Genomic DNA, 24254 nt, shown 5'->3' with positions numbered 1-24254 from the left:
ACACAGACTCAGCCATTTAACATTGATGTCCTTGGAAAGTGACACTGAGAGCGCTGGATTTCACTGTCTAATTAAGGATTTTGTCATCCGTAAAGTCAGAGGCAGTTTGAAAGATAGGAATGCCCTCATATGGTATGTGTTTTTGTTGCAAATTTCATATGATCATGCTGTTTTGTGTTGGATCAATTTGGTTTTGGAAGTTGATGCACATTTGCCATCAGACTTTGACAGCTGAACTTATAAGGCCGATTGTTTACTCTCATCTACTTCTGAGTGTACAACATACACAGTGTGGGTGCATATGTGTGTATGCACACAAATGCATGCATCATGTTTGAAGTAGATGGACGCTCACTGACGGTCTACGGTGAGCTGAGGTGTAGCTTTAGGTGAAGCAATGTTTGTGTTGAATGTAAGATGTTACTCTATGGGCTGAGTGTGAAAATTAATGCTAGAGTGACAGACAGTTATTTTAAACCAGTCTTTGGTGATTATTGATGGATTATGTAAACTAAGTGTGCCTGACGTGCACGGAAATGACCACACGCCAAATTTTCTGTCGCACACATGTTGGATAAATAGTTGCTTGTGTGGGATTAACTAAATGCCAAAAAATGTCCCCGTCCTCTGCCTCAGCTGATTATGATAGGATGCATATTTTTAGATCTTGAATGCATCCATCAAGTATCAGTTGAATAGTTCAGAGCTGCATAAATAGAATTGAATTACATGAAAATGCAACATCCGCAACTGGACAGAGGCAGGAATAGACACATGCCTTTGAGGGTCAGTTAGTCTGTTAGTGTCCACTAGCCTTAGAAGACATGCAAGCTAAAGGGTGAATATATGTAACTCTTCAGACATGATGTAGACCATGGCTGACAGAAGAACTTATTAGCTATGGCTTTACATGTCTCATGTGATTCTCATGCCTCACATGTCAGTGATGACATGACCTCTGCCCAACGGCTCAGATGATGTCAAACTCTTGATCTTCAATAAGCTCATAAAATAAATTAATTTAGTCTTAAGGTCATGAGTCCAGTGTTTTATTTTTATCAGCGTTAGATTTTGCCGTCTTGGAGAAACTGTAGAGGACGCAGTAATTGTGGCTATTTTGTCACTGTGATTAATGTGGCTTTAACTATTCCAACTTAAATCATTTATTGAACCAGGCCAAAAATATGGTAAGTTCTGATGTTAAAATGGCATTTTAGCTTGGGGGTGTGAGTTCTGATGCCAGCCTCAAGTGGACACTTGAGGAATTGCAGTTTGTTTGGGATATATTTCACATTCATCTGGGAAACCTCCTATTAAAAGTGTTTGGGAAGGGCAGGACTTTTCAGAAAATTCTCTGAAGGTGATTGGGTTAATGTTCTGTCACATTTAAAACAGGCCAATCAGACAACACCACCAAATGAGGTGGTATTAATGTACAGCTCCAGTTATGACCTGAGCTCTACAGGAGGCCACTGTCAGGTAGGAGGGGCTTTGGGACACAAATGCAGATGACAGGATTCTAAAAGTTATCCCAGAGGGATAACTACGAAATCGCAAGTGATTAATGGGAAAGGGGGAAAACCAAAGAAGAAGATAAATGCCAAAACCAATAAACCCCTGTTCTTAAAGTGGGGGTATTATGCCTTTTTTCAAAGCTTTATGCCATCTCTCTAATACCCACGTAGTAGCTTCACATGGTTTACAGCTCAAAAAACTCTTCATGTTTCTCACACTGGCGTCCTGAAAAACCCTTATCTTAACCTTCGTCTGAAACGCTTCGTTTTCACTGCTGTCTCTTATCTTTAGAAGAAACTCAAAGATCACCAGACTGGTGTGGAAATAGAGAAACAAAAAAGGGCTGGTTAACAGTTTCCTGCATCAACAAACTTTAACCCTGGGGTAACCGGAGTACTGTTCTCATAAAATTCACTCAGGGAAATCTATCAGCAATGCTTATGCAACCTTTAACTTGTAAAACCCACAATAAATAACAAAAGGAGATGCTCTTATTACCTCTGGAAGTGAGATAATGAGCTAGCACTGAGTGCTGAAACCCAAAAGTATATACATCTGCGACACCTGGTCTCAACAGCACTGATTGGTTCACACTCAGTGAAAAGGCCCTGTGCTGTCATACCTTATGAACAGTGGGGCTTGATGGTGGATAAAACTCATGCCAAGGCTGGTCAGAAGAAGTGCAAAAACATCTTCTCTACCAAGAGAAGCTTGAGTGTGGCTCTCTGCTCTACTTTTAAGAAAGAAATGGAGCCCAGTTCTTATTGAGCCGCTGCTAATACCATAGCTACATCAGAGCTAAACTATACACTGGTGGCAGCCATTGTACGTACCAGCTTCTAGTACAACTAAACCCCACCTGTTGCTACCGATGGATTGGCAAAATTTCATGTCTGTCAGACAGATCAATCTTGCAAAGCTTCAATCTGAAACATTCAGCCAGGTCAGAGAACGAGGCAGAGCTCTTGGCAGGGTTAAACAACGGTGATTGGCGATGTAGCTATAGTGGCACTATTTCAGTTCAGAAACGGGCCACCTTTTTCTTTTTACTAAAAGAGGAGCTAAAAACTAAACTGAAGTGAATGCTTTACTCGATGGAAATGAGGATTTTCCTCTTCTCTCAACCAGCCCCAGCATGAGTTTGTGGTAGTTATGGTCGGTTTTACTAGATTCCTTTAAATAAATGTGGACCAATTATCCAAAACGTATCCTTTTATATGCGTCATGCATCATGCCTGCACTATTTTAAGCTCAGTTAGTTTGGTTGGTTTTGCTAAGCTTAAAGGGATTCCAAAAACGTCAGAAAGTGGATCAAATATTTAATATTTATTCAATATTTATTGCCCTCATTAAAAAAGAGGAAAAAAGAAAAAATCTGTGAGAAACTCAGAGACAAGTGCAGTGAGAAGAGGGGCTAATGTTAGAATGAGAGAGAAGATGTCCACAGCACTTCAGAGAATTGTAAAAGGATAAAAGAAACAGCAGTGTCAGCGTGGATATAGAGAGGACACGGAAAAAAATATAGGCTAGAGTGAGAGGATGAGGAGGATAGAACGAAAAGGATAAAAAAGAGGCAGATTCCATCAAAGAATACAGACAGCGGTGGCTGCGATGGGGAGAGGATGGAGACGACTCTCAGAAAAACAGGAGGGATAAAGAATTTTGGTGAGAAATGAGATTGACAGGAAGCAAGAGAGATGAGAAAGAGTGAAAAATAAGAAGGACTGAAGGGTGACAGCAAAATGATGTTTTTCTTGGTGGGATTAAAGCCTGTTTGGAGAAAGGGAGGAGTGTTGGGATAAGGAGCTAAAGAAGAAGAACTTTGTTACATCTGCAGAAAAGATGAGGAGGGAAAAAAAACCACAAAAGTGAACTGTTCAAATTCAGAGGGGAACACAACGATGTGCGAAATGAAACTGTTCTGATAGCCAGGAGATGCAGTTTGAACAGGCTTCCCAGGTTACACCACAAACTGTTTATAGGGTTATGGATATTTCCAAATGACGCAGGTGATAATCGGAACATAATACAGAGTCCGGATAAAATGTGCATAATCTCCCAAACCAATTGCCTCCTCTCAGGCTCTATTGTGTCGCTGATTACTGAGGATTTGCGACAGGAAATCAGCGATCTGTGAAGGATTATATTCTCAAAGCAGCCATTCTGACCCTGACAAGCTGCAGAGAGGGATGAGAGGAGGCAGGAGAGGAAGAAAGACAGACTGAATGCAGTAGAAATGTTTAAGAATAATGAATGGGTGTTTTTGTTTTCTGTTCAGGACCAGGACTTTAGAAAATGCTCTCTCTAGGATTATTAGATTTTTATATCATTGATCCCAGAGCTCTAGTTTCTTCTTAGAGAGGTCATAGTTGTAGACATGAGTGTGTGGGATGACTACTCTTCAGACAAGCGATGATGGCACAGACCATTTCAATACTTTATTAACGCAGCACTTTATTTCATTTTTAACATGACATTTTATTATTAATTCTTCAAGCTGTCTTTCCGGATTAAACTAACAGACATGAAATCAGTGTTAGAGCAAAATCTTTAAATATGAATTAAGTACAACATCAAGTGTTTGTGCATGCCCGCTAATAAAAATTGTTTTTTTTGTTTTTTGTTTTTTTTAAGCGTGGAAATATTTTTTTATGTTTTGCATATTCTGATTTCACATTAATTCCAGGTTGAGCTGCACACATGGGTGCTTTTTTCTTATTTTGCATAATCTTCCCACAAATTTTAATAATAGAAAAAGAAACCCCCAGTTAAGAGAAAATGCAGTTTTAAATGGATTGTATCATTTATAATGGAAAAAGCCATCCAAACCTTCCTGGACCTACGTCAAATAATAACTGCCCCGTGAGTTAACATGAATAAACCACATTTTTGGAAAGCTGAGCTCAATTTCACAAGCCACACCCAGGCCTGACTATTGCCAGACCTGTTGGATCGAGAAATCCCTTAAATAGAATCCCTCTGACAAAGTGAAGCAGGCTAAAAGATCAGAAAAAGCAACACATCATGCTGTCAGCTGCAGAAAGTCAAGAACAGATGAGAAACAAATCACTGACATCTTTCAGTCTGGAAAGGGTTACGAAGCCACTTCAGATGCTTTAGGACTCCAGTGAACCATTATGAGAGCCATTATCCACAAATGGGGAACACTTTGAACAGGGTTAAACCTTTCTCAGAGTGGCCAGAATACCAAATGACTCCAAGAGTGCATCTACGACTCAACCAGGAAGTCCCAAAAGAACCTAGAACAACCTCTAAAGACCTGCAGGCCTCATTTGACTCAGCTAAGGTCTGTGTCCATGATTCAACAATAAGAAACAGACTGAGCAAAAATTGCATCCATTGGAGTTCCAAGACTGAAACCACTGCTGATTGAAAATATCTCAAAGGCTTGTGGCCTGGCTACCATGCATAGAAAGGGGCCCTGAGTTATGTAGTTTTGGTAGAGTATCTCTGATTAACTCAATGAAATCTATCTCTTATACAATTTTACTTTTTTTGTTGTTTTTACAAAATAAAATGAATAAAATACCATTTAAGTATTTTTAAATTCCTCTTGAACTTTACATTTTTACACATAGAAATTTTAACTTCTATTTATTTATCCACCTCTTTATCAGAAATGAATATTTATTCCCCATGCCGATGAAATCGGCAGGGGGTTATGTAAAGGGCTCCGTCTCTTTGTTTGTTTCTTTGTTTGTATGTGTACAAGATAACTCCAGAACGGAAAGTCGGATCTTCACTAAACTTTCAGGGAATATTGGGATGGTGACAGGGAAGACACTATTAGATTTTGGTGATGATCCGTGCACCCGTTCGGTTTTTCTCGGACTTCGAAATTTTGAACACCATAGTAATCAATGGGAGCGTCAGTTCCTCGGTGGCGCTGCTTAGGCGTGGGTCTGCCGCCTCAGACGGCCATTCTAGTTTGTCAGATTTTTGCACTGGGCTTGTTTCGCACTTGCAAAAGAAAGAACATCTTGATGATGTCAGAGACTTTTGGGAAAATATTCTATGGACTGACGAGACAAAATTTGAACTTTCTTGAGGGTGGTCATTCCGTTGCATCTGGCGTAATATGAACACAGCATTTCATAAAAAGAACATCATATCAACAGTCAGACATGGTGGCAGTGGTGGTGTGATGTTTGGGACTACTTTGCTGCTTCAGGACCTGGATGACTTTCTGTAATTGATGGAACCATGAATTCTGCTATCAGAAAATCCTGATGGAAAACATCCAGCCATGTCCAGAGTATGATCTGACACATACCAGAAAGGTAGTTTCTGAATGGCTAAAAAGCACAAAATGTGGGTTTAGGAGTGTCCTAGTTAAGTTCAGATTTATATCTGATTGAGATGCTGTGGCATGACCTTAAACAGGCTGTTCATGCTTGAAAGTCTCTAATGTGGTGGAGGTAAAACAATTCTGCAAAGAAAAGTGGCCCAAAATTTTTCCTCTGCGATACGAAAGACTCATGGCAAGTTATTGCAAACACTTTTTTGCAGCTGTTACCGCCCAGAGTGGCACAATCAGTTACTAGGTTTAGAGGCTAATTACTTTTTTCACATAGGACCTCCATGTAGGTTTAGATTGCTTTTTCCTTTGATAAATGAAATAATCATTTAAAACTCTATTCTGTATTTACACAATTTATCTTTGGCTAATATATTAGATATTAAAGTATTAACACTTGAGTGTGAAAGGCAGGCAAAAATAAGAAATCAGGAAGGGGGCAAATACTCTTTTCCCAGCATAAAGATATATTCAGGTAAATTCACTGTGAAAAGGGGGTAAGTGGCATTTATATCTAGCACGCAATTAGTCCTGTCTCAGTGCATGTAACAAATCTGCTTCGTTAAGTTCTTTTCTAACTTGACATGCCAAATGGATTTGTTTCACACTTCCATCTGAAAAACCTTCCATAGATGGTGTTTGGGAAAAGGCAGAGCCTTTGAAAAAAAATTTGATTGGATGAACGTTCTGTCTGTCACATCTTTACGGGCAAATCAGAGCAACAAAACATGACGTCATCACCGATACCGAGGAGTAAACTCCATAGGGAACTGCATGTGAACCATGACGACTGTAGATATGTCAGTACACGACTTTTGTCGTTTTTGAAAAGAAAACAACTCACTGCTGTTCTTTGTTCTTCTTTAAACCAAGAAATGTCGTCAAGTTCTGATAAAACTGGCGCTTTAGCAGCATCCACGCTAATGTCTTCCACCATAACTGCACCAGCCTCTTGTTGCTGCTTGCTTACGGCACGACTCTGCCACCCTCGACGCCGATTGGTCCTGTCACTTTCTAACCGGGCCCAAACAGTTCAGATGGGAGCTTTGCAAGATGGATTCACCAGTCAGAAACACAGAAACTGGTGAATCCATCTGCTTTGCAAGGTTAGTTCTTTTCTGCTCTTAGGCAGAGTATGTGCAGAAGCCCACAGCCTGGAGTGTTTGCTGGTTCAGTGGAATACCCTCTTCATTGCCAGAGGCTCAGAAAGCCAGTCAGCGTTTTTTAATGCATGAATAAATGCATCCTCCTTTCAAATAACAAGAGTGAAAAATGTAAAAGTAATCCAACAAAATAAATGGTTGACTATGGCAGCAAACAGACACTCAATATTCAGTGACACACCTGCAGCATTTGTGGCCATACGAAACAAATGGCAGGAGCATTTAAACTCTGATGTCTCAGCAAATGTTTCCAACAGAGTATGTGCAGGAAGAAGAGCCTACTTTGTTAGGGGAAAAAATGTCTCATCCCACACGAGCAAGATTTGTGCCCATTGTCTATCAGAGCTTTCCAGATTATTTTGCACCATAGAAAGTCTGTTTCTGTTGTCAGTTACTTTCTGATTTAGTTATGAATTGGCACAACAGAAACAATGATTGAGTAGTTGATTGCATTGCTTATTTTCGCAGGGGGTGTCCCAACTTTATTGAAACGGAGGTTGTCTAAATGAAAAATGAAGTAACATTCTGGCAAGCAGAAATGTGTATGAAGCAGCTATTTCAGATGTACATGCAAAAAGATTGCACTTGAACTAGTTTCATCATAAATTTCATCCATGATTTACCATAAAGATTGATCAATGGTACTAAAACTGATTGCATGCTGACCCCAGTTTGGTCTCTATTCTGGAAATACTTATTTAGAATTAAATATTGTGCAAAGAGGGCAAAGCTATGCCTCCAAACTCAGTCTGCCACTTGTAATAAATTTAAAACACACTGCAGAGCAAAAAGTGTTAAATAATAGACACTTTATCACAAATGGAAAGGAGGCAAGTGCAGAGGAAGCCTGAAGTGCTGTGGGAGGAAAAAAAAACCTCTAAACACAACCTCATCTATGACCGAGAAAACACAGCAGAGAATAACATTTGAATTGATCCAAAGTTTTGAATTAAAGGCAGAATGATGGAGCAGCTTCATCTGATAAAGGAAGAAACAGGCAAAGTTCAGCTTGTTGATGTTTATTATTGAGTATTCAGTCATATAGTTTTATTTTATCATAAAGGAACAATAAAATATTACACCTGGATCAAATTCCCTTTTAATCATTTACACTACATATACAGTGCCAAATCTAGTTGTACATATCTTGTCTAATGTGTTTTGCATGCTTTCTTACTATTACTACTTAAGTGTACAAACATGGCGCTGCCTTAAATTATTAAATGAGTCCAAAAATAAAGGATGGTCTCATTATTAGATGAACCGGAGGGAGGGAAATAGGACAGTGTGGTGGAGAGAGGAAGAGAAGACGTGACAGACAGAAGCCTTAGGGTGGGCCTGAGGAAGACGAGTCACACCAAATGTTACCAAAAGAGTGAAGTCCAGGAGTGTTAATGTGTGATGCTGAGATGAGCACAGGGCATGATAGTTGGCTATTGTGCTTGGGAAAGAATATGAAATCATGTGAGTGTGCTTAAATGAGTGTTTTTGAACATAAGCAGGATCTAAACAGCAGAGGGTAAGCTCACAGCTGACTAGAGGAAGCCCCCAGGCTCCCCTCTGGTAGTGAGGGAGCTAGCTAACAGCATTAGCATACTGACTGTTCCCTCCATCTTTCTCTGCGTGAAAAATGAAAGCATGTGCTAAAATGAGAAGAATGACAGCCTTTTCGGTGTCATGGGTTACAGTAAAGGTGAATTTACTCAGTGTCTCTACTTCTCATACACTACACATGCTAATACTTAAGGAGCTATGCTAGCTATTGACCTGCTTTTACCCTTTTAGGGCAATATAGCAAACATGCTAGCAACTTGTTGGCTAGTTTCTACACATTTATCAGATGGGGTGATACAAATATCTTTATTCATTTGTGCTTCAGTAAGGGTAGTTTCTAAAGATAATTTGCAGCCTTTTAGCTGCTAAACTGTAAAAACACCTGGTTGTATGGTATTTCTAGAACTTTTTCTTAAAAACAAACACACAAAAGAAAAATCTTAAAACAAGACCAAAATCTTTGTGCAACTGCAAAGTACAGTGAGGACTACTGGTGGGTTTGAGACAGGAAGCTTTCTTTAGGATAAGCTGCACATTACACAGCCATAATTGATCATTAATATTACAAAAATATTGAAAAGTGCCACTTTCTGGAAATAGGAGTGTGATTATAGCGTGGCATTTAATTCGAACAGAAGGGCTGTTCTACTGTTACCATCTTGTTTTATCTGATGATCCAGCATTAACAGAGGGAAGCCTGTTTTCTGCCCTGGAGCAACAACTGTCTGATCAGTTATAATAAGATTCCTATCTGTTATCAGTAACCCATATCTTACTACTGTAATTGCAGCATGTCTGTCTGTTTCAGTTTGCACACCGCACTGTTGCTCTAATTGTCAGTCGTACCTGTCAGAAGACTTTTTAAGTGTACCGGTTCAAAACTGGTGCCATAACAAAATCATAATTTGGCCAGGACACTCTTGGAAATGAGATTCTTAATCTCCATCAGGGTTTTCCAGGTTAGATAAAATAAATATGTACGTTTTCTATAAAGTCCAAAATTGTTGAGCCTTTGCATGTTACATGCATGTGTGTTTGAATGGCACAAAAGTTTTTGAGAACGCAAAGAGGATGTCTTAGACGATTAACATTCTGGGTGCCCATGCACATAAAAAACATTCAACAAATTGTTTGAAATGATCAAAGTTGAGACAGAAATGACTTCAGCAAATTTTGCATGAGAATCTGGAAAGATAAAAATGTGACAAAGTTGTCCTAAAACTTCTGACTCCTAATCAAAAGAAGAAGCGCAAGCAAATTTGTGGAAACAAAGTGTTTTTTAGAGGGATTGATTACATGCAAGGAAACTTGGATTTTCCAGTATGATCCTGAAACAATGCCGTAGCCAATGCATTGGAAAACACCACTGTCACCAAGGATGACAAAGCAAGTTGAAATTCAAGGCCATATTGATTGTTTTCTTTGACATTAAGGGTATCATTTTGGAGGAGTGGGTTTCAGAAGTGTCAATGGTGAACACTTTTACAAACAGGTTCTAGAAAAAACTGCAAGAAAAGTTCGTAGTAAGAGACCACAATTGAAGAAAAATAGTTTCATTCTTCACCAAGACAACACGGCAGCTCTCACTGTGCTCTCAGTAAAACAGTTTTTGACCCAAAAACAAATCACAGTGTTTGATCACCCTCCCTATTCACCTGATCTAGCACCGTGTGACTTTACCCTTTTCCTTAGCTCAAATCTCTGCACAAAGAAATACATTTAGTGTCTGGGTCAGATGACCTACTGCTCTGCTTTGATTGGTGGACGACCTGAATGCAGCGATGTGTCGATGCAGAGGGAAAGTATAGTGAAGGGGAAAGACTCTAAAAAATGTTTATGTTCAATAAAATTGGATGACTAACAGCATTAGTTTCGTTTTTTAAAAGCTGCTTGGTGCTATCTAGAACCAGAATTGTGAATTTTGAAAGGTGAAATAGTGGAATGATCAGATGACAGACTTTTTAAATTCTTCTTCATTCTTTTTGTTATTTGTGATACTTGTAGAGTTACTATAATCATTTTCGTTCAAAATGTTGATTCTGTCTTCTGTTTTTTTTAATTCAAACATGACACTAAACAGTGACATTCGGTGACACTTATCCAGAGTTAGTCAGGCTTTAACAGGTATAAAGTTGTTTTTTATGTGATGACTTTTAAGATGCTGTATATAAAGACTATATGCAAGGCTTAAATTTTCTTAAACTTAACATTCAAAGAATAAACCGTTCTTATATTATTGCCACAATGTGATGACTGACTCTTCACCAACAGCCAGTGTAAACTATTAAAAAAAAACTACAGAAGCTTTACACAAAAGCAGAAATCATTGGAAAGTGGTTGTATTGATGTTCATGTCACAGGAACAAAAGACAAGACAAGCAACAAAAACAGAGAATGACAAAAGTGCATTTAAACATGAAAAGACTCAACTGACGATAAAACTGCATTATTATGGGATGTTTCACCTCAAACAAAGAATTGCAAAACCCTCTGAGTACCTGTTTATAATGTAAAAATCTTACACAATATGCTTTGAAAACTTAAATAATGGACTTGGGAAGGCATGAACCACACTGACCCTCATAGCAGGCAAGCCTGCAAGGAATGTATCGACTTTCTTAGAGAATAAAGTGGTGGCATTTATGAATAGGTCTGTTTCCAAAGTTAAATTACTGTTTACACTCGTCAAGCTCTTCGTTGACTGAATGAATGTATAAAATAAAAGAAAAAGCTGTTAAACGTCTTTTAAAATGATGAGTTCACAAAGGCTGTGTGTGTGTGTGTGGGGGGGGGTAATCAGACAGACAGGCAGCCAGCACTCAAGGAGGTGAGAGAGGACAAAAGAGACATCTCATCGTAAAAATACGACTCTCATAACTGTCTTCAAGTCCTCCTGACTTCTCCTGACCTCCAACCAGCTTGAGCACTTTTGGTCAGTAGTAAAATTCACGTCAAAAAGAAACATTTAGACAGAGCACATAAACACCCCTCAACAAGACAAGAGAAAAACACATGACATTTATGCTGTTAAAAAAAACTCCAGTAAAAGATAAAAAATGGAGAGGCAGCCTTTACACAGACAGGACAGATTTCAAAATAAAAGTACCATCTAGTTTGTGCACTGCTAACAAGAATTACTGTTATTATTATTTTTGACTGCAATGGCTTATCTAAAAACATGAAATTGCAATGGGTATACGTGTCCTAAAATTTAATTTTCATAAGCTGCTTCTATAAATTCAAAGCATTACATGACAGCCCTGGATAGAATAAGAGGTAACTCCTTTAATTTGAGGCTTCAGTAAATTAAAGCATCTAACTGACTTTGGCAGACAAACAGTCACATTTGAGGGCGTTAAAGGTTCCCTTACCACATCATCTAACGCTAAAATCATGGTAAGTGTCAAACGGAGCAAAGTTCACGCTTAGACAGGAAGGGACTTCTTTCCTGTGACGGCCTCATTTTGCAATTTAGATTAAAAATACAAGACAGATTTACATTAAAATGTCATATTGCAGCTTTAAGTCATCCTCTGAAGTCTATTTCCACTGAAGCAGAGCGTATGTGTCCTCCTCCAAGCAGCAAAAGTGGCAAACTAACTGCACCATGGACCCTGACACTCACACTTAGCAGGCTCTTTCCATTAAGCAGGAAGTATTACTCTCCCGAAAAGCAGATGTCTCATCAAGAGATTAACTTTTGGCCACACACAAACCCCTACCCAGAGTTAAGTAATCTGCAACAGCGAGTAAAATATTGTGGTTCTTTCTTAATGTGTGTTAGTGTGTGTGGTCTGTTACCCAAACAGGGGGATAGATTGGATGCAAAGAGGATTTTAGAGATTTTTAGCATCCGCACCAATAAACTGTGACTATGTGTGTGTATTTAAGCATGCGCATGCTGAATGTGGATATGATTTTCATAGAGTCACGGATATGTGTGATTTGCACATTGACAACATGCACATTGACAATGTTTCTGGCTAGATGAATGTCTTGTGAACGCTCCTCATGACACTTCTTGACTGGGCAGAAAAGGTCAGGGACATTATCTTGACCTATGATGTTGCACATGTATGTGGTCAGGTAAATGCTGATTAAAAAGGTAAGGCTACATGAGTGAAAAGCTCGTACCATCAATTTAAAATGATCAGTTTAGGTTGTAGCACCGCCTGCTGGCCAGCTCCTGCCCTTACAGCCAAATAAGCAGCTTTTACACCAATGAATCAAACTAGAAATAAAGCCCTCTTTCCCTTCATGTTCCTTTTTGATTTTCAGATCAGTAAAACTTTTTTTAATCTAGATAATTTTTAATAATGTTGTAAACTTGTGTTTTTCGACATATGCAGCACTAATGCATACCCATAAGTGTTTAAATTGTTCCTTGCCTATTTGCAGGGCACGACACCCTCTGGAAAGCATCTATTGGTCCAATAGTGCCGTTAGCAAAGTGTCCTTGTGATAATTGGACTGATTTCCTGAACACAGGCAGTCATTTCTATCCCTGCTCCTCTCTACAAAGTGTAAAGCTTTTGTACAGTGTCAAAAGAGTAGGTTTAAGTTTTTGCAAACACGCATGCAGCTCCTGCTGTGGTAAAACAACAGCAAAACTTACAAACCAGGTAAGAGTGAAAATGACAACAAAAGGTATCTAAAAGATACGGACAATTAAAAGCAAACAAAGACACAAGAAAATGTAAAAAAAAAAAAAAAAAAAAAAGAAATTAAAAAAATAAAAAGTTTGGTTATGATTTCTTCCAATCAAAGTCATGATGTGTCCAACAAAAAAAAAAGCAAAATTAAAAAAACAATAAAGCTCTGTAGACACGAACAAAACAGTCTGTAATAAAAAAAGGAATAAAATTAGTTAATAATTAATATCATTACTATCCCACTTTATAATCATTATAGACCCCTTTTGTATGTAGATTGATTTTTACAAGCAATTATTCTAACTGAACGACATCTCTGCCTCCGACAGGACCGGAGTGGTAGACGAGGAAGAGGAATCCGCCAGCGAGGCCGTGCTATTGTCCATGCTCCTGTTCCAGCTGCTGCGATTGGGTGTCGATGGGTAAGAGGGCGTGGAGCAGTTGGAGGGTGGGCCGGAGCCGGAGCTGGGACTCGGGCTGCTGTGATTGGACAGCGCTGAGCACAGGGCGTCCGTTCTGAGACCTTTGTTCTGGAGCTCCAAATGAAGGTGCTGACAGATTTCCTCTGGTAGTCGTTGATACTCCTCCTCCAGATCTCGCTCCAACTGAGACTTCAGCTGGAGAAGAAGAAACGGGAATACGTCAGCTGGTCTAATAAAAGAGATGAAAGAAGCTTCATCCAAATCTCCACCCTGGATGTTAAGGCTGACAAAAAATCTGTTTGATGTAAAAGTTCGGCCATGAGCTTGCATAAGTCACTCCACAGGTTTGGAAATACGCTCCTGATCAAAATTTACGACCAGTTGAAAAATTGCAAGAATTTGCATTTTGCACTGTTGGATCTTAAGAAGTTTCTAAGTAGAGCTTCAAAATGCAAAAAGAAGAAATGGTAGTTAAGACAAAAAAAATTTGAGTAAGCAATTTATTGAAAACAACAACTAAACTGAAATAGGCTGTTCACCAGCTGATCAAAAATTTATGACCGCACCTCAAAAAACCCCAAAAACCCCTCAAAACAGAAATAAAAGTTTAAAAAAAGGACTCAGTAATGAGTAGCTCTACCAATCTTGTTGATCACTTCAGAAATTCATTTTGGCATGCTTGATGCGAGTGTTTCCAGGAGGCAAGTGGGAACGTTGCTCCAAGTGGTGAAGATGGCTTCAAGAAGGGGATCCACTGTCTGGAACTGATGTCCATTTTTGTTAACTTCCATTACCATCCATCCGCAAATGTTGTCAGTTGGATTTAGATCAGGGGAACACACAGGATTGTCCACAAGAGTGACGTTATTCTCCTGGAAGAAGTCCTTTGTCAGGCGGGCATTGTGAACTGCAATGTTGTCCTGTTGAAAAACCCAGTCGTTACCACACAGACGAGGGCCCTCAGTCATTAGGGATGTACGCTGCAACATCTCCACATAGACAGCCGCCGCTACACAACCTGAAGGTTCATTGTTCCATTGAAGGAAAAAGCATCCCAGATCATGATGGCGCCCCCTCCGCTGTGCCATGTAGAAACATCTCAAGTGGGATCTCCTTGTCATGCCAGTAACTTTGGAAGCCATCAGGACCGTCAACATTTCTTCTCATCAGAGAATAAAACTTTTTTCCACCTTTCAGTGTCCCATGTTTGATGCTCCTTTGCAAAGTCCAAACAGGCAATTTTGTGGCGTTGAAGAAGACAAGGCCTTTGAAGACTTTTCTGTGTTTCAAGCCCTTCCCTCACAGATGCCGTCTGATGGTTATTGGGCTGCAGTCGGCACTAGTAACAGCCTTAATTTGGGACGAGGATCATCCCTTGTCTTGACGGACAGCCAATCAGATCCTCCGGCTCAGTGCTGGTGAAATTTTTTTGGGTCACCACTTGACGTTTTTGTTCCATAACCCTCAGGATCGTTTAAGCAATTAAAAATGACTGTCTTACTGTGTCCAACCTCAGCTGCAATGGCGAGTTGAATCCACATTTTTGCGCAGATTTTGGCTTTTCAGGGCTGTGGTCTTAAACTTTTGATCTGCTGATGAACAGCCTATTTCAGTTAAATTGTTTAAAATAAATTGCTTACTCAAATTTTTTTTGGTCTCACTCCCATTTCTTCTTTCTGCATTTTGAAGCTCTACTTAGAAGCTTCTCAAGATCCAACAGTGCAAAATGCAAACTCTTGCAATTTTTCAAGTGGTCATAAAATTCTGATCAGGAGTGTATATTTGGTTACTCATTGGGGCTTTTGAAACCTGGATCAACTTTGTCTACATGGATGTCCCTCATTTTCAGGTAAGGGTAAATATAAAGATCAATATTTACATTCTCTGTTATCTTACATCAAGGCTATTTATCTCAACATTACAGTGTTGCTTCAGCTGACACAAAAAGTGCATTAAGTGAGACTGTGCAGCATTTTTTCTTTTCAAGGACAAACCTATTTATTGAAGAAGTAATGAGAGTGTTAAATGACAGAACTGCAGTGTGTGTGTTATTTCTCACCAGAGGAAGTTCGTCATCTATGTGCTGCAGCACCTCCCGCTGCCTCAGCATCAGCTTGTCCTGCCTCCTTGTCTGAGCCTCCTCCAGCTGGAGGGCAGGAAGGGTGGAGGATTTAGGGAAGGAGAAAAGGAGAATAAGAGGTGGTGATTTGTAGGGATAGTCAAAAAAGAGGGAATGCAAAGAAAGAAGGAATAGAAATACAAGCAGGAAACACAGGTTTGTAAAAGGGCAGAATAGAGGATTTTAGAGGAACCAGGATAAGGATAAGGGAAGGAAACATGGCAATGTGGATTAGAAAGCAAAAAGATAAAAAAGGGGGGAAGGGAAAGAGGAGTGGAGTAAAGTTGATGACAATAGCAGAAAATGTACTATAAAGTATGTAACTTGCAGTTCTGAAGGACTGTGTGTGATAAGAGAGTGTATGTGTGTATTAAGAGTGGGTGCTCACCCCGCGGATTAGGGCAACAGAATCTTGAATGTGTTTCCTGTTGATCTCATTCAGCTCCCTGCAGAGAGAGGAGGACAAAGAGAAAGAGCAGAGAAAATAAGAAAAAAGGCATCATTTAAAATATGGTTGGACTGCACAAAGATCTGATATTAAAACAGACAAATGTATTACGTCTCGGCCTTGTCTTTGTCGCGGCTCTTGGCTTCACTGATGCTGTTTTGCCGCTTCCTGTCCAGGATTTTCTGGAGCTCTTTCTTCTCCCTATAGGCACACAACTAGTATTTCAGTCTTATTCAGAGATAGCATGTTTAACACAAAGGTTTTACATTTTTGCTGTTGACCTAGTTTGTCTGTAAATTCACAGTCCAGGAATTAAAGGCATGTAGAAAAAAAGAAGAAAAAATTAAAATACAATGATTATAGCACAATATCTAAATGCAGATATTCAATTTAAAAGGAACCCTGCATATAAAGACACTACTGTTTACTTTATTAGATTACCATGAATGTCTTTTATATGTGTTTGTATGCTGGACATTTCAACAGTTTGAGGAAATTTAAAAGTAGATTGACATTTAGACTTTTATAGTTGAGCAATGAAATCTCGAAAGTGATGTCCAACACTTGCAACTGTCCCATTATTTCCTATGGAGTGTCATCCTTACTGCCTTTTTACTTTAAACCTGAGTCAAGTTTTAGTAAAGAGGGCAAACTATAGTAAATATGGAGTACCAGGCAATCCTTTAGCATCACTACCCAAGTGCAGTGGACAACAGTCGCAGCATAAAAATGATTTTTTTTTTCAGGAATGTAGATATCCAGTGTGTTTCTTTGTACAAACTGCATATTAAACACACTAATGTCAATCTAACAAGATCCATATGTCTTTATTTGCAGGCTTCCCTTTGAAAGTGACTTTAGGGTTCTGTCCCAGCTTATTTAAATCAATGCATCAGCCACACTCACTTCTCACATATCTCCCTGAGCTTTTTCAGCTGAGCTGCTTGGCATTCATGGGCGGTCTCCTTTAACTTCTGGAAGGCCTGAAAACACATTGCAGCAGACATAGCTGTCAGCGAATCACTGTGCAGATGTACCAAAGTGCCACAAAGCCTCTCAGAGGTCAGATAATGACGACATATATTTAAGTAATACTCCAAGTATGACACCTGCAGATGCATGAGTGTGCATATATTGGAGAAGGGCATCATCACTTTTCTGTGTACGCTGTGTATCCTACCTCCTGCAGGTGTGTTTGTTGCTTCTCTCGCTCCAGTGTGTGAAGCTGCTGCCGGAGCTTCAGCAGCTCTTGCATTTGCCATTCCCTCAGCTGGACTGTCTGCTTTTCAATCTCCTGATCCAACGCTGTCAGCTCTCGCTGCACTGGCTCCGGAGGCTCACTGAAAACAGATTTGGTTAGGTAAACAACAAATAACAAGCTTGACTAAAGCAAAAAACAACTTCAAGTTTCTTCTTTCCCTCACGTATACCTCTATGCACCTTTAAACAACATCTGTCATCAGTTTGTACACATATTAATCACATCTTGTGTATTTCCTCTGTACTTATCAACATCCTCTCAACTCTTTTCCCTCTAAACAGACTATAAACCCATTCATCCATCCTTACTTTTTCTTGATGCTACGTTTGAGGTGTTTCTCCATCTGACTTCGTTTCCTCTGGGTGTCAGACTGAATCTGGCTACTCCGACTCTTCTGCTCCTTACTCAGATTCCACACCTGCAAAAAACCCACAAACAGAAACTGATTCATTTTAAGGCAAAGTTTTCAAATCCATTTAGTTAAAATTTTAATCCATAGAGTACAAAATGAGAACTATAATACATGTAGGTTTGAGTGTATCCACACTATTAGATGTCTGTGTTTGCTTACCTTCTTGAGATGTTTCTTGCGCAGCTCTCTGATTTCTTTGCTCTGTTTCTTTAACAGCTTCGTATAGTTCTTCTGCTGCTTCAATTCATCTATTGCCTGGGCCTGGATGTCTAATAGAGACAGACAGAAAAACACAAAATCACTCCATATCACCATTATAATTCTCAGTGTTAATCTGGCTGACGACTATTAGCTCCTGTCTTAGCCTTAAAGATTTAAATCCTGCACACCGCTCATACAGACAAACAAATGACTCCAGTGTCTGCATTAAAATGAATGAGCTGAGATGGTCTTACCTGCCAGAACATTGGCTATTAGGTCTTCCTTTGGACTGTGTACTACACACAGAGGGACAAAAACAAACACACAGACAGAATGAGTGAAATGGATGGTGGGAAAAAAGACACAAACAAAGGAAAACCAGGAGTATCAAATGAAACAGTGAGTGTGTCTTTAGCGAAAGCTTAACATCAAAGTTATTGGATGCTCCAAGAGACAAGTGAAAACATCTTGTTATTGATTAAAATAAACGAATAAGGGACAGATTCAAGGATGTATTATGCAAGCTAATGGGATAATGTTACTCCTAAATCATGCTAATACATAATAACTTAACAAAGCAGCAACATGGGATTTCAAAGCATGGCCAACTCTGACCCGAGGATGAACTGATAGATTTTGAAGATGCAAGTTTATGGACAAAAGCCACCCCAGTACAGTATGTGTCTCTGTGTAGCTGTAGCCTCTGTATCTGATGTTAAGGTGAATTAAACATTTTTTTTTAGTATTATCATCATTATTATATTTTCTAAATTCAGTTTTATTTTATCATTATTTCAACCAATTATTTTTTATGTTGTTGTTGTTGTTTCCTGTTGTGAGATGTGGGTGGATGTGGACAGGCAGGGTTGGGGGATTGTTCATATTAGTTCAAAAATGTTTGGTGCTGTCAACAGTGTCAAACTTTGTTTTTATTACATAAGCATCAATAAAATGTTGAAATTAAAAGCCACCCCAGCCCTTCATCTTGACCCACCACTAGTGGTGTTTGACTGTTGTAAACCAAACAGAGCCATATAACCACCAGACGGCAGGAATACTTTTACCCTAAGTATGGTTATGTCTACTTAGAAATCTATATTTTTCCAAACTACACAAAACAGAAGCTTTACAAATTTTCACTGCACTTTGGCAAAGTGGCTTGCAGCTCGAATCAATCAGTCTTTATTTGTAAAGCATTTTTCATACAGAACAATGTAACACAAAGTACTTTACACACAAACAGAAAATTAAAAGAAAATACATGAGTTTAAAGTTTGTCCTGGTGGAGCTGTAAAAAGTTCTCTACCATCCATGATTTAATATCTAAAATACAGTTATAAAGGGCATCAGGAGACACAGAAACATAAAGTTGAGTGTCATCAGCATAGCTGTTGTAATTGATGCCATTTCTGCTCTAGAACACTGCATTTATTTAATCAAATTTTAGATGAGTGATCCCCAAGATTCACATAAACATTCTGTTTTTTTCTGTTAGTAAGACAAGATTTTAAACAGTTAAAAACAGCTCCAGAAATGCCAATAAAATTATGAAGTCTATTTAAAAGAATTTTGTCCACCGTATCAAAAGCTGCACTCAGGTCCAGTAAAACTAAAACCAAGAGTAATTTATTATCCATGTCGGAGGTGAAGTCATTAACAATTGTAACTAGAGCAGTCTATGTACTGTGATTTTTTCTAAAACCAGATTGATAAATTACATAAGTATTTCTGGAATTAATAAAAATCATTTAACTGGTTTAAAACAAGCTTTTCTAAAATTTTACTTTAAAATGGCAAATTGGATACAGGTCTGTAATTATCAGGTACTGATGTGTTCAAGTTGCTTCTCTTCAGAGGAGGTTTAATAACAGAAGTTTTAAAAGCAGAGGGGAATACGCCTGTTTTAAAAAGTCATAAAAGTTTTTAAAAGGGATGCTGGGATGGGACCCTCGTTGGCTTGAGTTGTATAAAAACTTTTTCAAGCATTTCTGCATCAGCCAGGACAAAAATCTCCAGTGTTTTCTCATTAAAAAGCAAAGATTCAGAAGAGTTAAAAGGCCAGGAATGTAAAAGCTTTGATCTCAAGTCTTCACATGACAAATCTGGGTGGTAAAACCAGTTAAAAACAGGGTTGATTAAGTGGTCAGTGGTTGTAAACTGAATTTTTTGGATTATTTTGATTGTCATGAATTAATTTTGAAAAATGTTCTCTTCTTGTCTTGCTTTGTTGTAGATGTTTATTTGTTCCTGGAATATTTCATAATTAACTTTAGCCACCTCCATAATGCCATCACAGTGAATGTAAGCAAAATGTAAAAATGGAATGGGAAACAGCTAGCATTACACGAAGCATCGTTTTCAAGCTGACAGTCAAGAGTCACTTAAGTTTCCATCACTGACAGTTTCATAAATGTATACTGTACATGTGACACAATAATGAAATCCTCTAAAAAGATAATAAATATGTCAACAGATTTTTTTTTTATATTTATGTACAGTGTGTTTGTACAGTTTGGGTATATCTCTACCTGGTGCAGGTAATTTGATGATGTCAGGGGTGTCATCCAATGAGATACCATGCTGTGTGTGGAAGGGGGAGGGGAGCTGACATCCTGGAATGACTTCACTCTCTCTCCTGGTGTCTCCCTCTTTGGGCTGGTTGGAAACATGCTGAACAAAATCAACAGAGAGATTAGAATTAAATGTTTAGGAGTTGCTATAGTTACACAGTCAGTGGCTTTCTGATGGGTAAACTGAATGCAGGTATTTTGTATCATGGGAAAATGCATTTCTTGGGTCGGTACACCAGCACACATTCTGACTATTCAGTGACACAGATTTAGATGTTCTAATTCAGCACACAGATGTCTCTTACCTCACTGTCTCCCTCTATGAGCACGGCCAGCTGTGTCTCCCTCTTGTGCAACGTGTGCTTTATGGGGTTGGTCAGAGCCTCTGCATATTCTGAGAGAACCCAAATACAAACACATCAGAACAAATAGTGCGGTAGTGTTAGGTGGATTCATTTTCTTTTTCCAAGCTGAATTCAAGCATTTTTCAAGCACTTTCAAGGGGAAATTTAAAGCTTTTCTAGCACCGTACAGCAGTGGTAAATTCTATATTTACACATATATATGAAAACTAAAAAATATTTTACTTTCTTATTGTATAAAAAGCAGCTCAGATGCTCTAAAGAACCAAAATTATGTTTTTTCAAATAGCTGGCAGACAACAAATTAAAGTAAAACACAATAAAGTCAATTTAAATTATTGAAATCATTAATTTCAATACATTTTTATGAAAATATGTAAATGATGACCAACCAACAAGTCTGCCTGATATTTTTAAAAAGAAACTGTGATTTTTATGTTAGGATTTTATCATTTATTTAATCATCATTTTATGTGAAAGGCCCTCATACTTACTTTGTTTCTCTATGCAACAAGCAAACTGTTCAGTCAGATAGTTATTTTAATCATGGAATGGATACAATTACAATTTGACACACTCTAAAGCACTATGACAGTAAACACTTCACCCTCAGATCCTGAGACTTTTGACCAGTTTCTGTCACAGTCTGTCCCGACTTCAGTTGCACAGTGTGAGCATTCAGGTTGTGCACAACCGTCGGATCGCACAGTGTGAGCACACAACTCGTGCGTGATGGTCGTGCGCTGTAAACGGTTCAGTCGCACGGTATGAGATGACATTCTGCTATGACTGTCGTATGGTCGGCTTGAAATTGCACAGTGTATACCCAGCTTTAGCATTAGGTCAAGAAAACAGCTGGAATAGTAAGCTTCAGTACAAATATTTAATCATTTGTTTTAAGCTTTTTAAAGTGTTAGGAGTGATAATGTTCTTTTTTGTTCTTTTCTGCTTCTTAAATTACTTTGTACTGGTTTTAATGTGGCAATTAAAGAATGGGTTGAAGCTGTATTGAAATGACACAGGGTTCTCTGATAGTCTTAAATGCACTGTTTTTAAAGTATGCACAAAGCAGGAATTGTGTCTCTTTTAACTTAAGTCACAAGACTGATGAATGGCCACCGCTGGGAGGACAAAAAGATTTTGGACTTGACAGCCACCCCACATCTATAAATTTGAATGAAACAACTCATCATTTTTGGTGGAAACCCAACAGACCTAAAACCAAACTAATGCCAAACTCAAACGAAGCCTGAGGTTGCTGCTCTTTGCGGCGCCATCCAGAGTGTACAAGGCCAGAGGCCCAGCTCAACAAGTGTTTGGTAGGCTTGCAGTTTGTGTTTCCTGTCATAAAATCCAGTCTCTTCTTTCTACTGCCTGTTTCTTTAATTTAAACTTCAGGTTAAGGCTAGTTTGTGTCTTTAGTTTTATGCAGGACACCATCTCATAAGGTAGAAAGTTTTAACTAAGTTTGTCAAGTAGCTCGGTTAGTCTGTGTGGAGCAAAGCTGAGAAGTGTTGCTGCAAATGTTCTTTTCTTACCCTGGTGTTCATTGGGGATGTAGTCCTGAGCCTCCGTGTAAACCAGCAGAGAGGACAGGAGGAGGGGCTGGTTCAGCTCATTCTTCAGGTTGATGTAATGGAAGCCTGGAAGGCAATAAAAGGGGCAAAATGAAAAAAAAAAAAAACAAAAAACAAAAGTGACTTCTGCTCTTTAAGGCTGGTTGGAGAAAGTTACAGCAGCATGGAATCAAGAGATATTTCATCTGAGTGCAGATGTACAGGACATCTGTGGACAGTTCTGTTTAAAACCAGAGCTCTCTGACTGTTAAACATTACAAGTGTGTTTATGTGTGTTTACTGACCAGGTCTAATGGCCGACACAGGGAGAATACGGTGTCCAATAAACTTGCCATTTTCTTCAAACACTGCTATCCTCAGAGAGGCCAGTGTCGGGAGGACCACCTGGGGGTGGGGGATACCAAAGGCAATGTTAAGAGAGAGGAGGGACAGCCATTTAAAGGTGATAGAGGGTTTGAAATTAATTTGAATTTTGGCATGCCGGCATGAGTTACCTTGTTAAAGACAAACATTTCATCATCCCACACCGGGTCCAGCGAGTTCCCATTGGATGTTTTGGTTCTGTACTTCCTCTTTGTGTCTGCAGGAAGTCCGAAAGTGTCCACTTCCACGTAGACACCCACTTTTTTATCAGTCAGAAACTGGCCTGAGATCACCTGATGGATGTTTAAATTACACCTTCATTACATTTCCTCTTACTGCAAAGGTTTGTTTTCCAGATGGAATCATGTCTCGTCCTTACCTTAATTTTGACGGTATTGGCGACTATACCGTCCACTATGTTTTCTGTAAACGGGTCAAAGTGTTTGTCCGTCCTGCGCATAAATTCTGGTTTCAGCAGGTAGCCGCTGCGGCCGTTGTACTCAAACACGCCCATGTTCAGCTGCATGGGGAGGTCTGGAGGAGAGGAACGGAAAGGCAAAGAAGTTGAGAAAGAAGGGATTTTTTTCAAACACTGGAATACTTTGACTTGACCTCCCTTAAGTGGGTCCTGAATTATTTATAAGGCTGAGAAAGCTTTACGTTTTTACATTTTGTCAGCCACAGAAAGCAGCATTTTAAAAATGCATCTATGTTTCTTGGAACTCAATCAAAAGTGTGATTTAAACGGCAACTTAAAGGAGAAAACAGTGGTGAGAAATGTCATAAATGAGCAGGATAGAAGTCAACGCTAAAGAGGGAATTTACATTAGAAGACTGATTTGGCATTGTGTTGTTTTAACTAACTGCATTCTGTGGATACTTGGTGTTTTACTGGCAAGTTAAGGCTGAAATAAGAAATCTTACCGAGGGTTTGGAAGTTCAGCGCCACCATCTGGCAGCCCACGTTCCAGAAAAGCTGAGGCATGTAGTTGGAGCTGTCCACCCTCGTTCCTTTGGGGTAGATTCTGCTCAGCTGATTCTTGTTGTACCTGAAGAAGTGCTGTTAAGGAGCAGACACTGTGGTGCATGTTTGTTAGTAGCTGCATTTTAATGTATTATGGGGTTAAAAGTTAGATTACACTGCAAAAATGACTGAATTGGGAAAATAATCTTATCGCAATTTTTTCCAAATATTGCAACTATGTTTCAATATTTATTTTTTAATATCTTTTAAGTTCCTAATGTTATGTAGTATAATTTATTATTCTAAATTATAAAAACACAATATAAGGGTGCTGAACAAATTTGAAGATTAAT

General features: G+C 38.9%; 1 protein-coding gene across 1 annotated transcript in view; it reads right to left on the bottom strand.

The window, feature by feature from the left end:
* Positions 1-7725: 7725 nt before the first annotated feature.
* The window catches only part of plcb3 (phospholipase C, beta 3 (phosphatidylinositol-specific)), an 85188-nt gene continuing 68659 nt past the window's right edge, over positions 7726-24254 (bottom strand). The window contains exons 19-34 of the mRNA XM_041778988.1: positions 23862-23986; positions 23317-23471; positions 23069-23230; positions 22859-22958; positions 22536-22640; positions 20941-21029; positions 20594-20735; positions 18320-18361; positions 18024-18133; positions 17761-17870; positions 17372-17531; positions 17098-17174; positions 16303-16392; positions 16132-16189; positions 15684-15770; positions 7726-13819 (exon numbers count right to left, since the gene is read on the bottom strand). Coding sequence (XP_041634922.1) covers positions 13502-13819; positions 15684-15770; positions 16132-16189; positions 16303-16392; positions 17098-17174; positions 17372-17531; positions 17761-17870; positions 18024-18133; positions 18320-18361; positions 20594-20735; positions 20941-21029; positions 22536-22640; positions 22859-22958; positions 23069-23230; positions 23317-23471; positions 23862-23986 — 1930 coding nt within the window. The 3' untranslated portion in view covers positions 7726-13501. The remainder of the gene's footprint in view (positions 13820-15683; positions 15771-16131; positions 16190-16302; positions 16393-17097; positions 17175-17371; positions 17532-17760; positions 17871-18023; positions 18134-18319; positions 18362-20593; positions 20736-20940; positions 21030-22535; positions 22641-22858; positions 22959-23068; positions 23231-23316; positions 23472-23861; positions 23987-24254) is intronic.

Source organism: Cheilinus undulatus, linkage group 22, assembly GCF_018320785.1.
Source record: "Cheilinus undulatus linkage group 22, ASM1832078v1, whole genome shotgun sequence".
Classification (NCBI taxonomy): domain Eukaryota; kingdom Metazoa; phylum Chordata; class Actinopteri; order Labriformes; family Labridae; genus Cheilinus; species Cheilinus undulatus.
Note: the sequence above shows the minus strand (reverse complement) of the source record. Positions and strands in the feature narration are given on the sequence as shown.